The sequence below is a fragment of the Gordionus sp. m RMFG-2023 genome, chromosome 5, assembly GCF_954871325.1.
Source record: "Gordionus sp. m RMFG-2023 chromosome 5, tfGorSpeb1-WG-v2, whole genome shotgun sequence".
NCBI classification, from domain to species: domain Eukaryota; kingdom Metazoa; phylum Nematomorpha; class Gordioida; order Chordodea; family Parachordodidae; genus Gordionus; species Gordionus sp. m RMFG-2023.
This window is the reverse complement of record NC_088779.1, coordinates 18,042,047-18,055,694: the sequence shown is the minus strand read 5'-3', so window position 1 is coordinate 18,055,694 and position 13,648 is coordinate 18,042,047. Positions and strand designations below refer to the sequence as shown.

The 13,648-nt window shown below is 23.8% G+C and overlaps 2 protein-coding genes across 11 annotated transcripts in view; one reads left to right on the top strand and one right to left on the bottom strand.

Annotated features, from left to right (window-relative positions):
* LOC135929456 (GATOR1 complex protein DEPDC5-like) overlaps nucleotides 1-9,732 on the bottom strand; it is a 61,322-nt gene extending 51,590 nt beyond the window's left edge. For 2 of the 10 annotated variants that reach the window (XM_065466048.1, XM_065466050.1), the window contains exons 1-6: nucleotides 9,671-9,732; nucleotides 9,557-9,634; nucleotides 9,468-9,517; nucleotides 8,149-8,218; nucleotides 7,967-8,107; nucleotides 4,462-4,604 (exon numbers count right to left, since the gene is read on the bottom strand). In XM_065466048.1, coding sequence (XP_065322120.1) covers nucleotides 4,462-4,604; nucleotides 7,967-8,107; nucleotides 8,149-8,218; nucleotides 9,468-9,517; nucleotides 9,557-9,634; nucleotides 9,671-9,676 — 488 coding nt within the window. In that variant the 5' untranslated portion in view covers nucleotides 9,677-9,732. Of the gene's footprint in view, nucleotides 1-4,461; nucleotides 4,605-7,966; nucleotides 8,108-8,148; nucleotides 8,581-8,602; nucleotides 8,847-9,021; nucleotides 9,065-9,467; nucleotides 9,518-9,556; nucleotides 9,635-9,670 lie in introns of those variants that run through there. The other 8 variants (XM_065466053.1, XM_065466051.1, XM_065466054.1 and 5 more) reach the window with 8 other exon arrangements.
* A 2,091-nt stretch (nucleotides 9,733-11,823) lies between these two features.
* LOC135929888 (exosome complex component MTR3-like) lies at nucleotides 11,824-12,975 on the top strand. Its single transcript, XM_065466623.1, has 6 exons — nucleotides 11,824-11,901; nucleotides 11,942-12,002; nucleotides 12,043-12,365; nucleotides 12,408-12,632; nucleotides 12,679-12,789; nucleotides 12,836-12,975. Exons 1-6 carry the CDS (start codon nucleotides 11,887-11,889, stop codon nucleotides 12,932-12,934), a joined length of 834 nt encoding a protein of 277 aa, XP_065322695.1. The 5' UTR covers nucleotides 11,824-11,886; the 3' UTR covers nucleotides 12,935-12,975.
* The last annotated feature ends 673 nt before the right edge of the window (nucleotides 12,976-13,648 follow it).

Here is a 13,648-nt window from a genome sequence, read left to right as displayed (position 1 = left end):
GCAATTTTAAATATTTTTTGTTATAAAAATTTTCAAGTTGAGTGAAGAACACATATAGGAAATATAGCATTTAATTCATTAATCAATTGTAAAAATTTTTAATAAATATTTGATAAATCACAAGCGAATTTATTCTATTGCAAATAAGGTCTGCCTTCAGATGAGATAGGACCAATTATTAGTAAATGATAATGATGCTCGAGGGCTATTTCACTTAAGGTAAATATGTTTAAAATCTTAGTGATATGCAGCTAATATTCTATAAATATTTTAATTTACTTCTTTATTTCATAAATTATCTAGGTGTTGGCATTTTTTTTATTATTAGACCCCCGATTTCAAAAATGAAACATTGTATACAAATTATGAAAGAACGAAATATGTGGAGAATTTACTATAAAATATGTTAAAATTCTAGAAAATGTGTATATTCAATTAGGAAATCTAGGTAGTGAAAACGCCAAGGGGAAATATCGAACAAAGTTAACGAGTAAACATTTAATGGCATATTATCCATGAATGGATTGAAGTACTAATGGTATATCTTATGGAAAAGCATCATCCGCAGGATATCGATGCTCCAAATTTTCAGAAAGGAAAAAAGATTGTACTTCAAAATCTTTCCGTGCTAGCCAAAACAATGACTTGTTTTGACAATAGCAGAAAATATTAAATATTTTCAATTTGTTTCTAAAAATAATCATTAAATATAACACTGCATATCACCCTCTCCGGTGAAACGTGTTCTTAACGTAGCAAATTTAGAGTCTATAAGATTATATTTTGAAACACAATTGTTATTAAAAATTAATAGAAAAAAATAATTTTAATTAACAAATATTATATTAATATTTTTTTGGTAAATTTACGAATTTAAAAGAGTGCCTTTTTTGCCAATAAATTCTTAACGCGAAAGTATTCGTTATTTTTTGGAAATATTTATAGCACTAAATATTAGGGTTGGCAAATAAAAATTAATTTTTGATCAGAATACGTAAAATAAGGAAAGACAAAGACTTAAGAATTAAATAATTTTTATGTGAAAAATACTAAATTAAACTAGTAATCATTACTTATTAGATAAAAAAAATACTCCATTTATTTTGTTATTTATTGTTTTAATTTTTGTCATAATTTGTTAATTGTATAATCTAAATCTCAATGTAGAGTGAAATTATTTAATATTCTAAAAAAATTTAGTTTATTAAATTCAGGGTTGTGAATCCTCCTTCTAAAAATAGGTTTGGTTTAGTGAAATATCTCTGAACTAGGTTCGTGTTTGCAGTCCAGAAAAAGAAAGACTTCTAAAATTTAGGAGCATTTATCATAAATTTTTTTTCATTATAATTAGAATAATGAAATACAACTTAAAAAATAATATTCTATTTGTTTTTTAGATTTTATAAGAGAATGGTTATGATATCTTACAAAATCTAGATAAAATTTAAAAAATTGATTTTTATGCCTAACTTCAAAAGTGCATTGCAACTTTTCATGTACTCGAAATTGGTATGCAATTAATTGTTTAAATAAAAATAGTTCCTAAACGATTCCTAAGTTATGATGAAAATACTCTACTAAAGCTGTTTTTTGTTTTACTATGAATTAAATGGTCCTGCTAACTATCATTAATTTTTTTTTAATTATTTCATCGGAATACATAATTTTTTTGAATGGGTAAGATCTAGCTGAGGATTTTACCATGATTAATAGGTAAGAGATTGGTTGAGGATATAAAATTAACCATGTTCCACTATTTGGTAAATTTGAAATATATTTGGGATTTAGAAAATAGGATAAGAAATTATCGGTAGTATTAGAATAATCTTGATTTTCTGGATGGTGGGTTATAATAATTTTTGTTATAAATTGATTTATCCTCAGAAAAAAAGGTTAATTAAACCATATTTATCATAATAGTGCTGTAAAACTACAAAAAAGGAACGCGTTACCGTTAGTTACGTCTGAAAAAAGAAACGTGTTACCGTCACTCGTTACCTTTTGACTATTCAAAGAAGTAACGGGTTACTCATTACTTAAAAAATTAAATATTATATAAAAAAGATATTTATTTTTTCCTATAATATATATAATATAAATAAAACTATATAAAAAGAATATATAATAAGATAAGATCTTTTTATTAAAAATTTTCATATATATAATTAATAAATAAAATTATACAAAAATAATATATTATATATAAAATAAAATCTTTTTGTAACAATTATTTATTTATTTTTAGCAACAATTGATTTTCAAAATTTTGATCAGACAAACAAGAGAGCTTAGAGATAAACACAGCTTTCGCCGAGCTAAGCACACGTTCAATTGGCGCAGAGGATGAGGGAGTTGTATTATATTTAATAGATAAAAATTTTAATTCGGGGAATTTATTAAAAATATTTAAAGAATTATCTTTATTTTGAAAAAAGCTTAATAGATCATCTTCACAAGGATTTTTATTCATCCTCATCAAAAAATATTTTTTATTTTTATCAGAAAATATTCTGGTATGTGTGTTGGATAAAGGAATTACGTCTGCTCTCTCTTTATCAAGATCTTTTCTCAAACTGGCAATAAATTCTAGCATTCTTCCTTTGTTGACATCTAATTTGATCCAGGGCTAATCCAATTTAAATAGCGGGTGCTGATAGTATATATTCAACTTTATAGAATCGTCAATATGTTTCATTAAATCATCATAACACGTATTTATTTATTTAAATATACATATCTATTTAAACAAAGTTTTTTAAAATCACTATTTATTCTATAAATTACAATTTGAAGTTAAACCAATAGAAATACTAAAACAAGAAATAGAAGATATTGCTTAAATTCAGTATATTTTGTTAATCTTCTTCTAATAATGTTGATTACCAGCCCTATATTATTGTATAATTTAATTGCTTTATTTTAATTTCATGATTAAGCTATTCAAAATATTATGAAAGAATACTTCTTTTAATGTTTATTTTATAATACCCATGATTTAATATTCTATTATTAAGGTAATGTTTAAAATAATTATACATTAATTCATCTTTTTACCTTCATATACTTTTTTAGGTTTGAAATGCTGGACATTGATGTTGAAATATTTGCTTTGGGACATAATTTACATTTACAAAGTGTAGACTTACTTTGTACCCTTAATTTTCTTTATTGGTGTAAAATATGTTTCAAATTGGGGCCAGGGAAGGGTTAAATCATCTTCCTCTGTAGTAAGTACTATGGACATAATATTTTTAAAATAAATTATAAAATAGAATAATAATATTATTATTAACATTTACTTTGAATTTTGATTGAATATTTATTAGATGGACATTCTGAAAATTTAACGAGTATTTAAAATATGAAGGAGGTGGTTTATATGAATTAAAGAACTGGGTTTAAATTATTTATATTAAAAAATAAATAGTAATTAGTAACGTTTTGCGTTACCGTACTCAAAAAAAGAAACGCGTTACCGTTACCTCTTTCAAAAAAGGTAACGACGTTACTTTGACGTTATTTTACAGCACTATATCATAATATAATTGAAGAACTAGCCTTTATCAGAAAAAGAAAGGAGAGGGAGAATATTGAAATTTTTTAAAATACTAAACACTTATCACAAAACTATTAATCAAGATTATTTTAAATTAAAGGTATTAATGGATATCTTAAATTTAGCTAATGGATCATCAAAACTTGGAAAATAGCAGTAGCTAAAATTTAAAATAATATAGCCACGATTATTTTATTAGGCAAAAAAATAAAATTTTAAAGTTTATTTGAATATATATATAATAGTATTCGTTTTAGAAAATGACTTTCTTTCCGACTCACTGATATCGACTAGTTAAAATATTTTTAAACAGTTTGCACACATTATCAATTGTTTGGTTGAAAGTCGAATTTTCATTTGACAAAATATCAAATTAGCTCATGATTTATCAATATATATTTTTTCCATAATTTCCTAACTGGTCTCCTGAAATATTAACTCTTTAAAAAATATGATGTATGTTCTTCAATTAAAATCGGTAACTTATTAAATATATGTATTTGGTTTAAATCGCGATTTATATAAAAATCGATTTATTTAATTTTTTTAAAAAAATTAGAAATTTTGCCAGCCCACCCTAAATATTAAATTTATTTTATGCAAAAGAATATAATGAATTTATATTATGTTTTTTAAAATACATGTTAAGAACCGGCCGAAGGCAAATAGAATATTCGGGCCCGGTTTAGTACCGGATCATCTACATTAATGGAGCGGTAATTTATTCACTACTCATACTTTAATTTTCCTTTGAAGTGTGTAAAATTTTAAATAGTTCGTAAAAATTTTTAAAAATAAAAACCCGAGCTTGGCTTGAAAAATACCTTTTGCCAAATTCGGACCGGGTTTCAATCGACCTCTGTGGGTCTCCGAAGAGAATATAAATAAAATACATAAATTCATACCAATAAAAATCCTGATAAAATTTTCCATTTATATCTTGATTTATGAATGGACGATCATTAGCAGGAAACTCGTTTAGAGAATGAGCGTGGTAATAAGTACGAGAGAAGAATATGATTGTTATATCATGATTACAGTCTTTACTCTAAATAATATAAATATAATTAAGATGCAATATTGTTGAATAATTAAATGCTTTCTTCAACTAACTGATGTCAGCGCTATTTATTTAATATTTATAAAAATTAGGAATGTTTAATATTTAAATGGGATCGATTCGGCCTGAATCGTATTTTTCTAAATATTGTTTATTAACTAATTTCGTATAATTTGACGATATATAGAAATGATAAATGTATATATTATTCCTCAAAAAATGTCAATTAAATTTATCAAATAGTATTCCTTAAAGTCATATTTATTCAATAGTATTTCCATCTCCGTCGCAGTTTAGACAAATTTAAATAATGTCAGCCTCAGTCAATGACATCAGACTTAAGGTAATCTTTACAATTTAAGATATTTGCATTTTAATTTTTAATTGTATCATCATAATAATAACAATTAAAAAGGAAAAAAAATTTATTATACATATTTTTAAGCAACATTCATTTTAGCCAGAATAGAAAAAGATAAATAATAATTTATAATTAAAAAAGCTAATTATTTTACATTTTATGATAATAAATACATCAAAACAAGTAGGGGAAATGTGCCATGAATGGCCATGTTTTTGCTTTTTTGAAAAAAGGTATTAAAATTTATGTTTAACCAAACAAGTTTTTTATCAATTAGCCTTAATAATAAAATTTGAATCAAAGCTCTATGTATAATACTTTATGAGCTAAATGAGATTATGTGAAAGTTGTTTTTCTCAGACTATATACTATGTGTTAACTGGTCATAATATATTATTTAAGAATTTTATTATAAATATAAAATAATACAATATGAAATACTTGTAAAAGACCTATATTAATATTTCTACATTTTATAGTTATATAAAAAATTAATTATACACTAATTTAATTAGTATTAAAATCTCAATTTATTACCACATCTATTTAATGATAATATTATAAATTAATATCTTAATTATCATATTACTAAACATTCTTTGTTCATCATTTTATTTCACCAAATGTTGTTTTACAAGAGCTTTTCATTTTAATATGAATATGTGAATGTGCGATATGGCCAATCAATACTCACCTCTCTATTATTATTAAGCGCCTTTATATGTCTATTAAATAAAGCTTTTAAAATCTAATTTTTTGTGTGAATAATGTTAAATGCCTAAGGATAATATTTATATAAAATATCAGTAATTTAAATTAGTAATTTTTTCACCAAACAAAAAAAATGTGAAATGTGATTTTTCCAGAAAGAGGTACTAAAAACAGTTTATTTGAAATATTTTTTTATTGAATTGCTCTATTCAATAAATGAACTTAGGTAAGGTACATATCATATATATACACATTTTGACCAATTTTGAGAGAAATTGGTCATAGATAAAAAGTTAAAGGGTGGTGGCCATTCTTCACACATGACCATTTATGGCACATTTCCCCTACTCACCAGAATTAAATATTCCATATATTTTAAGCAAGATTTCAAAAGTATAATTTTAACAAATTTTATTTACATATTTATTATTCTATAATTATTCTTTCTCACTTTTCATCAGAGTTGGGATTTGGATTTTTTTGAGTAAACAGTACTGATGTTTAAATTATATGATGGTCCAATATTGTGAATCATATGTTTTATATAAATTTTGAATTTTTTTAGAAGAGATTTTCTAACAATAAAGACCTTGTCAAAAAAATGCTCCCATGCCACGATATTTCAAACTAGGGATGTACCGATATTTTTATCGGATCGGGCCGATATTTCACCCATTTTAAAATATCGGTTATGGGCCAATATTATAAAATTTTCCGATCCGATTCAATATAAAATGGCGTCTTTAACAAAAATAAAATGTTATAAAATTTTTTAAAAAAGTTATATCTAAAATCATTTTTTTAAAATAATAATAATTAATTAATAAACATTTTATCATATTGTTATTTTTTTGTGCATTCTGTTTGTAAAAGTGTGCGATAATCTCTTCAGAATCTGTTTTTAGTAAAGCTGATGATATTGACAGTTACCATCGCCGCAGGCTGACTTCTGGTAAATTGAAAATTTTGATATTTCTATAAAGAAATCTTTGATATATTAATATTAAATATTTATTTCAAATTTCATAATATATTTGTTTATTCCTTCTTATGTATATAGATTTATGTTATTACTTATTATATAAAAGATTTAACAATAAAAATATTTTATAAACTTTTAGAATTGCAATTGAATTGAATAAAAACTATAACTGATCACTGTAATATATTTAATGACATAAGTTATGGTATAGTTAAACTATAAATGTTATATGAATAAAAAGTATATTAAAAATTAAAACCATTGGTATCTTTACAACAAAATTAGATATGAAATAGGATCGATAATTGGCTGATATCAATTTAATATCAGGAATATCGGATCAGATCTGCCTCCAAAAAGTGGTATCGGTACACCCATATTCAAAACTCTGCAGAGAATATTTTACCAAAAAGTGCTTTGTAACTCCCATTATATATAAAAAACATACAATCTAATAAATATTTGTACTTATAATATATCTTTATTACAATTTAAAATTTCCTGATCTGCTTAAAAGGGTAATTTTTATGCATTTATTTTATCATATATTTATTTATATAAATAGATATTTACATTTATGATTATAGTAAATATTTCTTATCGAATCGGTCCGATATTATAAAATTTTCCGATCAGATAAAATGACGTCTTAATTTTCAAAAAATTTATTTCAAATTTCATAATATTTTTGTTTGATATTTATTATAGATTAATAATATTATATAAATAAGTGATTTATCAATAAAAAATATTATATATACTTTAGATTCATGATATAAACTATAACTGAACATTATAATATATTTAAATGTATAGTTAAATTACAGATGTTTTACTATTAAAAAGTATTATGAAATGAGTAGATGTATGTAGAGATGCTAAATCGCTCCATTTGTTTTAAAAACGTGTAACTCGATATTTTAGCCAGAAAAATATTGATGCCTCAAGATTGACCATCTATGAGCAAAATCTTCAGTCTTGCCTAATATTTATCTGGATAAAATATTGAGTTAGCCGTTTTTAAAGATAGGCTCAAATTGAGCACTAGCATCATGAAGTAGGTTTAAATGTTAATTTATCTCATATCATCTCTAAAAGTTTTCTTAATGCTTTAACATTTTATTATATTTAAAGAAAATATTGACTAAATAATAATTATTATGTTGATCAAAATAAACAAAATATATCAAACAATATAGAACATTTCATATAAATTATTCACTTATATCATAATATCAATTTAAAACTAATGGAGACTGGGAACATACTTAATATTTTTATTTAAAAATTCTTTACTTTCCATAATTTAAATATTTTAATGATCAAATCATAAATTGCCCTTTCAAAGTAGAGATTTCCAACAAAATCAAATTCCCACATTTCACGACTCATCTGAACAAATATATTGACCATAGCAGTTGATGATCTAAATAAAAACTTTATGATTATTAGCTCAATTTTTTTTAAAAATAACATACTTTTGTGTATTTTGAAATATTTTCTGTTTTTATACATTCTCCATTTTTCCATATATCTCCTATTTGCATTCTTAATGACATAAAAAAACATATTTACAATATACATTCATAAAATACTGGTAGATGTTACCAGATCTTATTTTTGTACCACCTAAAAAAATTTAACTATCTGGCCCAAGCTGGTGCTGTATTAAAATAATAACTTTCTTTATGTAGTATGTAAATTTCATTAAATAAAAATTATTTAAATTTGTTAGTATATCCTCACTTTCAACAAAAGAACAAATAAAATTCATCTATGTTTTATATTTAGTTTGTTTAAAATGTGCAAATATAATTTTATGAAATTTAATTATTGATAGTAGTTTCCTACTTAAAATTCTAGCAACAATAAATGATAATATATTATTAGTCAAAAATGCTAAAAACAATGCTTTTTAAAAATTATGTTTACCTTACCAGTCTCCACTTAAGTATTTTCATGATTTCCTAATATTATGTGTCTAATTAAGATAATTAAAATTGAACCAGGCATGGTAGTTTTCAAAAAGTATATTACCATTTGGGATCTGTACATAGTAAAATCACTCGAATTGAGGCGATTTTAAAAATGGCTCAATATTAGAGCCAGAAAATATTGCAAAGCCAATAGATACCCAAATATTTATGCCATCTATGAGCAAAATCCTCAGGTTTGCCTAATATTTTTTTGGATAAAATATAAATATAACCATTTTTAAAAATCTGCTCAAATAGTGATTTTCTATCACTAACTGGGAGCATTTAAGAGAAAATGAAAAAAAATATATCCTTTATAAAGTATTTGTTACTCACAAAATGCAAAATATAAATAAAATATAATGTAATAGTTACATATTATTCATATTTAGTATAAAATGTTTTGGTACAGGCTAAATGTATATTCACATAATGTGAATTTTTTCTGCTCACTTATCAGAAATACCTTAAAAAAAATAATAAAATTTTAGTGTTTATACATTTCCATTATTATAGAGCTGGAATTTATTATGGTTACTGGAATTTATTATGGTTATTCCTTTTATTTCTGAAATAAAATAATAGGTAAATATACAAGTATAAAATAAAAAAATAATGAAAACATTGGATTGGGTTAATTTTTTTATTTAAATGGCTGATACAATATTTATTTAAATATTGTCCCCAATTTGATATTTAATATGCACAGGATATAAAATCTTGATTGATTATAATATTGAATTAAAACTAACTAAATTATTTTAAAAGATTTGCAGGTGTAAATAAATACCAATATAAAATATAAGTAAAAATTTTTTTACCTCATGCCCATTTTATCTATCTTAGTTCCAGCTTTAATTTCATTTCCAATCTAATAAACCATATTACAAAATTTAAATAAATATTAAACCATATTTTGTGTTAATCTCCACATGTCACTTCTACTCAAATATTGATCTTTTATAGAAATTTCTACTAAATTTGAAGTCTTAAAAATAGATCAGATAAAGTATGTTATTTTTACCATCATTTATAAAACATAATTACGATCTGACCATAATAAATATAATGACGTGACAGCTGACATTTTAAAGATTTAAAAAACATATAATAAAATATTATTTACAAAATAGAAAGTTGTGCAGTTTCATAAAAAAAGAATATAGATCATTTTGTAAAAAATGCAAGATACAGATATCTTACTATTAAATATTAAAGATACAAGTTGGTTTTTATTAAAAGAATGTTCTATTTCTTCAGCAGATTAAGTCATAGTGTCATCAGGTCAAATTAATTCTATTGTTCTCAGAAAATAACAATTAAGGTCTTTTCATGCCAATACTATAAAAGAATTGTGTGACCCAGTGACAAAGCGTCCATAGAAGAAAGGGAAGCATTGCTTCCCTTGAAATTTTTATTAAAAAATTTTTAAATAAACTTAATAAAATCTTTGTACTATGCTAAATAAACTAAATCGTTAAAAAATTAATATAATTTTTATAACGTTAATAAGATTAATATAATTTTTATAACGTTAAAAAAATAATATTATTTTTACTAATTAAGAAATACTAATATTTTTACTACGTTAAAAAATTTACTATTATTTTTACTACGTTAAAAAAAATATACATTAGGGAAGCAAATTTAATATTGCTGATGTTTTTTAATAAATAATGAGAAAATCATGCCATGGTATTGTTACCATTAAAAAATAAGCATTGGGAAAGCAAATAAAAAATTGAAAAAGGAAGACCAAAACCAATTTTACAAAACTTAAAAAAAGAAATCAAAACTTGTATCCGTAATTTTTCTTCGATAAATATGAATGGCTCGCTGAATGTGAATTTTCTAATTCTCTATATTGTTGGTCATGCCTATTATTCCCAAAGGAAAAATATGTTTGGAATGATAAAGGATTTTCGGTTATGAATAATATTTCAAAGGCAGTTAAACGTCAAAGAATCAACCGGTCATTTGCAGTCGATGATAAATTAAAAATATTTGGCCAAAATCATATTTAAAATATGATAGATTCGATGCGCAAAATATCAATCGAACAGCATAATTCTAAAGTCAAATCCAATAGAGAAATATTGAACAACTCTATGTTTTCTTGGAATTCAGGAGCTCGTATTCCGTGGTGATGATAAATCTTCTAATTCAGTAAATTATATTGAATTAATTTATTTGCTCGCGAAAGAAAATTTACTATTGAAACATCATTTAGAAATAGTGCAGTTTTTATTGGACTATCAAGCAATATTCAAAATGATTTAATTATTTCTATTTCATATGTCTTACACCAAAAAATATTAAATTCGTCTAATTGTTAGATATTCCATATAATCAGTTTTCCAAAATATTTATTAGATAATTTCAACGACACTTATTCTCAATTTTTCGATTTACAGCTGGAAACCGAATTAAAGGTAGTGTTACGGGATGTTGAATTTAGAAAGATGTTAATGAAATACTTGAATTTTTAATATGCACCGATTTGATGAAATGTTTTTAAGAGTTTTTTTTAAATTATGCAAATTCATCTTAACTTTGGCTTTAACAACAGCAAGTGCATAACGAAGTTTTTCGTCTTTAAAAAGAATCAAATCTTGTTGCAGAAACAGGATGAGCCAAAATCGATTATCGAATCTATCTTTGATTTCGATTGAAAAAAAATTATTAAAATCTAGCGATAACTTTTATAATGCAGTACTTGATCATTTTACTCAAAAACAAAGATAAATACCACTTATTTATAAATCTTAATGTTTTTATGGTTTGAGTTTGACTAAAATAAAAATATTTTTTTAATTCTATCCCTAGTAGTAAACTTGACGCTTCGTCATTGGTGTGACCCAACAATAAGAATGGAAATAATAAATATTTTGGTTGTTCCATTCAACGAGCTGAAAGATAAATTCCAAATAAATGACATCAAACTACGGTTAATTACATGGGAGCTATCCAAAACTTTTTAAGTTGAAATAGAAATTGATGTATAATTTACATTGGTTGTTAAATATGAGAAATAAAAAAATATTTATATAAAATTATCAACTTATACTTTTAAATCGAAATTGGTATATGAAAGGTATTAGAAAGTAAAAATAATATTTTATTAAATCAAGACAATTTCTATACCTTCCTGAGAAAATATTAATACTCATATTTTTGACATGATCAATCATATTAACTAAATTCTGCATTTTGAATTCTTAGTATCAAAATTTTATAAATATGATCATAAATAAAGTAAAATACAATACTTATAGCTTTTATAATTTTATTATAGGACCTTGTTGACAATATATTAAGATCTGACGGTAGAAATAATTTCGACCATAGAAAAATTTGTAAAAATTTATTTATTTATATTTAATTGAAAAATGTTAGATGCAAAAACTGATATCATTAATGCTGCCAAAGGTTCCGCCTACTTGGAACAGGGTAAAACTAAAATAATATGTTCGGTTTTTGGTCCAAGAGAAGCTAGCAGTTCATTTACTTCAAGTAACATTACAATAAAGAAGAAGGGTCAATCAATTATCAAAACCAATAAAGGAAATCTATTGTGTAAAGTTAACCTAGCTCCCTTTTCTAGCAAAGATTGGAATCATCAAAATTTATCAAAAGAAGAATTAATTGAAAAGTTAGAATCCTCCAATAAATATTATTCACATTGTTTAATGGAAGCTCTAGAACCTACAATCAATCTTGTAAATAATTAAATCTTAATTAATAATGCTGAAAACTATTAGTTACAATATCCCAAATCCCAAATAGAAATATGTGCTCTTATACTTGAAGATAATGGCTCATTATTATCAGCACTTATAAATTGTGCCAGTTTAGCTATTATTACCTCGGGAATAGAAGTATTTGATGTATTATCTGCTTGTACTCTTATCACATATGAAGCAGAACTAAAAAAACATAAAATTTTTATATTAGATCCTACAAAAGATGAAGAAATATATTTTAAAGTTATATTTGAATAGCCTAATTTTTATTATTCAATTTTTTTTTTAGAAAACTGATAAAATTATTTCGAATTCAATAACAATTGGATATCTTCCAGCATTAAATCAAATAACTTGTTTATTTCAAGAAGGTGAAACACAAGTAAATCGATACATAGAGGTATAAACAAAACTATTCATGATTATATATTTTTGTTTGTATTTAGAATTTCTTATTAGCAATCAAAGCTTGTGAAAAAATTTATGATCACCTTAGAGAAATATTAAAATCATGGGCTTTATTAAAACCACAAATTTCTTATTAAAATATAACTTGTTAGATATTTCTGATTTAATTACACATTAGAACAAAATAATAAATATGTTAATAAAATAAAGGTGTGTTTTATAATATAAAATTAAAGTGATTTTTTGAAATAAATTAAGATTATGTCCCCACCTGTTCCTAAACCCCTAAAATTATATGAAAAAAACATCTATATTCTATTTATACAATAAAACTTGTCTAATTAAAGCTCTTAACAATTTGGACTGACAAAAATTTTGAGTCTCAATTAAATTCCTATTAACTTAATCCCAATCCTGCCCAAATTAGAGATAAGATTTTTTATTTGTATTTTTTAATTGAGAGATATGTATTGGTATTTATAGTCCCTTTATTAGCTACAATCCTTCTAATTTTCAGCTCAATGGCTCATTTGTGGGACAAATGAACATATTAAATTTGGGAATTCCCTTAAAAATTACAATTATAGAATAAATTTAAGCATTGCTACAATTGTCCCTTACCAAATAATTGTTGACATATTTAAAAATATTTTGTTAAAATGTCATAATTTATTTTAGGAATGGATAAATGTTATTTAAAAATCTTTTTTGGCCTATGGAATTTCGCATAATTAGGCAATGTATGAATATTACATTTAACAGCCAGTACTAGTGTTGTTAATCGACAAAATTAGTTAAATTATTTGATTATAACTAGTCAAAAAATATGACTAAAAACCTTAGCCACTAAA